The following is a 4,249-nucleotide window of genomic DNA, read 5'->3' on the forward strand; positions in this document are numbered from 1 at the left end:
TTTCGTTTGTTTTCCTCGCAAAACATGTCATAAGCTGGACCCTACGGATAATACCGAACAGAGCGTCAACATATCAACATATCAACTGACAGCTAGAACAAATAAGTCCAAGTTCAGCTACCAGCTTAAGGAGAACACCATCAGGAAAGCAGATGGCGTATGAAGGACCGATCGCTGTTAGGGAAAAGGCAGTCAAAAGAAGAAGAAACACTGAAAGCGAAGATGGCAAAGACGATCCCCGTAAACTGCGTATCGTATGGCATAAATTTCTGCCAGCAAAAATGGTACATTAGTGCAGAATGCGATCTAGGATTACTCTCAGGTGTGTCACTGCTGATCACTATCTACGGTTGATCATTTCCCCGATTATAGAACAGGACTATACAGAAAGCAGTTCACACAGTAACTAACTTGTCAGTTACAGCATTTGATTTGGAAGTTGCATGTAGGTGCTCGAATTAGGCCGGCACCCTCCAACAATCATCCGACCGTAGGCCGCAAAGGCGTTCTCAGGGCTGCCAGAAACACTGTAGCCCCGGATAAGTGCGTTGTATGTGAAAACATTGGGCTTCCAGCCTTTCGCCAGCAGTTCTTCGTACATTTTGCCGGCTTCCGCGGCCTTGCCCGCTTTCCCCAGGTAGAGGATCAGTGAGTTGTACGTGTACAGGTTCGGGGCGATTCCTTTCTTCTCCATGTCATCGTAGAGGGCGAGTGCTTCCTCTAGTCTTCCAGATTTACCTAGACCGTGTATGAGCAAGTTATAGGTGATGAGGTCAGGCTCAAGTCCCATATCTGTCAGCTGTTTGAAGTAAGACAAGCCATCATTCAACCGCCCATCTGCGCAGAGGGTGTCGATGACAACTGTGTATGATTTTATATCTGGGTTTATCCCCTGCTCCACCATGTTCTCAAAGAGCTCACAAACTTTCTCTGTGTCACCTGCTAATCGATATCCATTGAGCAGAATGTTATAGATGGCGCAATTGGGCTCGCAGCCACACTCCACCATCTCATCAAAAAGAGCTTCTGCATCTTCAACATTTCCATCTTTCAACAGCCCATCAAGAAGAGGACCATATGTACATGGGGTGGGAGAGAAGCCTTCGCTCATCAGCTGGTAGTATAAGTTTATAGCCTCGTCCAACATTTTTGATTTTACAAGACCCGAAATGATTGTGTTATAGGTAACATAAGTTGATTTGTATCCCTTGTTATGCATCTCTTCCTGGACTTTCAGCATATCCTCAATCCGCATCGACTTCCCCATGGCATCGAGAATCAAATGGTAAGTAAACTCATCAGGGTCACATCCGAGTCTCTTCATCTCAGAGAACAACTCTTCAGCGATATCAATCAGGTCTTCATCCACAAGGCCGCAAATAAGAGCATTATATGACCCAACTTTTAGCGAAACACCAAAATTCTCAAACTTCTTGGCAAGTTCATGTGCCGCCAGAGCCTCCTTATGCTTGCAAAGGTGCCTAATTATTGGGCACAAAAACAAATCATCCAGAAGAATGCCACTTGATGCTATGTTTTCGGCAAACTCAATTGACTTCTCTGTACCATCCCTCTTCAGTATCCCTTCCATCAGTGAGTGGACCGAAGATCTATCCACTTTAGAATCAGGTTGAAGAATATACTCTTTAACAATATGCAGAGCTTCCTTCATTAATCCACTCCTCACAAAACTCGGGAGGATAGTACACACTGTTGCGTAATCTGGAGCAAGAACCTTTTTCATCTGACAAAACATCCAGAATGCCTCATCCAATCTGTCCTCTTTAACAAGACCATACATCACAGTGTTGTAAGATGAAAGGTCAGGCATGCAAACGTTCATCGTCATACTGTATAGCATGCCCAGTGCATAGTTCACCTCCCCATTTTTGCAGAGACAATCCAGAACAGTGTTGTACGTTATTACATTAGGTGGAAAGCTATTAGAGTTCATTCCTTCAAGCAGTTGCATCACCTCCTTGACTTTACCTTCTCTTCCTAATCCTGCCAAAAGTGTGTTGTAAGTACAGTCAGTGGGTTCAAGGTTCATTTCTTTCAGTTCATAGAAGATTTTCCAGGCTTCATTTCCCCTGCCTGCCTTGTAGAGCATATCAATCAAAGAATTCATTGCAAGAACATCAGGAGCACATCTGTTTTCGATCATTTCAGAGAAGATCTTCATGGCCTCATCAGCATTCGATGCCTTGCTGCAACACTTGATCATCATCGTGTAGGTGATATTATCTGGAGAAATTCCCATAGCTTTCAATTCATGGAAGACCCTTTTTGCCATTCCCAGCCGCCCAGATTTAGCAAGACCATACAAAACAGCATTACCAGCAACAACATCGGGAACAATCCCTTTGCTCTTCATAAGCTCATACCTTTTAAGTGCTTTCAGAGATTCGCCAGATTTTCCATAGTAATTTATGAACAGAACATGTGTGTAGCCATTAGGAGTAGGACCATGAATATTCATATGGTTGAGCAGCTCCAGAGCACGGTTGAACCTATCAGCTTTAAGAAATCCAGATATTAAGGAGTTGTATGAATACTGCTGAGGTACAATACCCTTTTGTTTCATCTCATCGAAAACATCTGAGGCTTCATCGACCCTCCCAACTTGGCACAATGCATCGACAGCTGCAGTATAAGCAACGACATTGTCGTTATACCCATCAGCTTTCAATGCATTCCATATCTCACTTACTGACCGCGAGTCACCATTGTCGCCGCACTTGTCTAGGAGAGTAATGTAGGTCACTCTATCAGGCTTTTGATCACTCGCTTTCATCTTCCAAAATACATCCTTGGCATCAGCAAGTCGACCGGCATCACAGAGAATCTGTATAAGCACAGTATTGGTGACAACATCGGGCTTGCAGCCCTCTTCCTCCATTTTGCGAAGAATTCTATACGCCTCCTCTAATCTCCCAGCTTGGCCAAGAACCCGGATACAGATGGTGTAGCTGTACACATTTGGCCTCACTCCACGAGCCTCCATCTCGCCCAACAGCCCAACAACAGTCTCAGCGTCCCTCCTCTTCCCAAACGCCAGCATCAGCACGGAGTAGGTCCTGACAGTCGGCACGACACCATCCGCCGCCATCGCCTTGTACACCTCCATGGCCTCCCTGTCGAACCCAGACTTGACGAGGAAATAGATGAGGCCATTGTAGGTGTAGGCGTTCAAGGCAATCCCGGCCTCCTTCATCACCGGCAGGGCCACCGGCGCGCTCCGGAGGCCCCCTTCGACGCCGACCGCCCCGAAGATGGTGCAGAAGGTGCCCACATTGGCCTTGACGATCTGCCTCTGCATTACGTCGAACACCTGGGCCACGTCCCCGACCCGGCCGTGGGCGCGCATCAGCTCGAGCATGTAGTTGCACGACTCCGTGGTGTGGGCGACCCTGGGCTGCCGCGCGACGGACCTGAACAGCTCGAGGGCCTCCGCCGGGTCAGCGGCGGCGGCCGACCTGAGCATGTGGACGACGTTCCCCGCGTCGCCAGGCCGGCCCACCCGTTCGCCGGAGGGCGGCGCCGCGAGCTGGCGGCAGCCGGCGCGGCTGCTCGGCCGCGTCCTGGGCGGGGCGGTCAGGAACCCGGGAGGAGTCCTGGAATTCTGGGCCCGAGGTGTCCCGGCACCGGCCACGCCGCCGCCGCCGCTTACGACTCCCGAGCAGCAGAGCTCCATGGTGCCCGCCCGCGCCCCGTTCTCCTGCGGCGGCAGAAGCAGGCAACAGCTGGAAATTTCAGAGGGCGAGCTGAATACTGGATTGGGAGATTGCAGTGCAAGCCTTCAGTCCCCGTGGACTCACCTGGCGCTGGCGGTGGAAATGGAGGCTGGCGGTGGACGGAGGTGGGAGACGGTGGGGAGATAACGAACCAGGAACCAACCTCACCGGGAAGCCACAGGACGAGGATGTTTTTTTCCCTCCTTTCAAGAAAAAACTTGGATTCCGGTCCTCTAGGATATTTTTCTTGGGCCAAGGGTTTTCAAGAATTGGTGTTCGAAGCTGCGATTATGGAACATATAAGAATAACAATCAAAGACATTTTTTTTTTAGAAACATCGATTACAATATGAATGCATACACCCACACTCACATCACACACACGCACTCTACTCAAGGTCGAATCGAACTTACGGAGCTTAAAGATTGCAATATTTTGCTTGGGCCCTGGAGAACCATGGGTCCATGCCTCCATGATATACCTGGCCACGGGAAACCCGCACTATTAGGAAAAT

The 4,249-nt window shown here is 49.1% G+C and overlaps 1 protein-coding gene across 1 annotated transcript; it reads right to left on the bottom strand.

Annotated features, from left to right (window-relative positions):
- Nucleotides 1-223: 223 nt before the first annotated feature.
- Nucleotides 224-3,975, bottom strand: LOC123096052 (pentatricopeptide repeat-containing protein At4g31850, chloroplastic). The gene is made up of 2 exons (XM_044517643.1): nucleotides 3,819-3,975; nucleotides 224-3,718 (listed from the first exon to the last, which is right to left on the bottom strand). The coding sequence occupies exon 2, from the start codon at nucleotides 3,692-3,694 to the stop codon at nucleotides 419-421; it is 3,276 nt and encodes a 1,091-aa protein (XP_044373578.1). The 5' UTR covers nucleotides 3,695-3,718; nucleotides 3,819-3,975; the 3' UTR covers nucleotides 224-418.
- Between the last annotated feature and the right edge of the window lie 274 nt (nucleotides 3,976-4,249).

The sequence above is a fragment of the Triticum aestivum genome, chromosome 4D (assembly GCF_018294505.1).
Source record: "Triticum aestivum cultivar Chinese Spring chromosome 4D, IWGSC CS RefSeq v2.1, whole genome shotgun sequence".
In the NCBI taxonomy this organism is placed as follows: domain Eukaryota; kingdom Viridiplantae; phylum Streptophyta; class Magnoliopsida; order Poales; family Poaceae; genus Triticum; species Triticum aestivum.

Bases quoted from the DNA above. Each gene is read 5' to 3' on its own strand.
- LOC123096052 (XM_044517643.1), bottom strand. From the start codon at position 3,694: ATGGAGCTCTGCTGCTCGGGAGTCGTAAGCGGCGGCGGCGGCGTGGCC.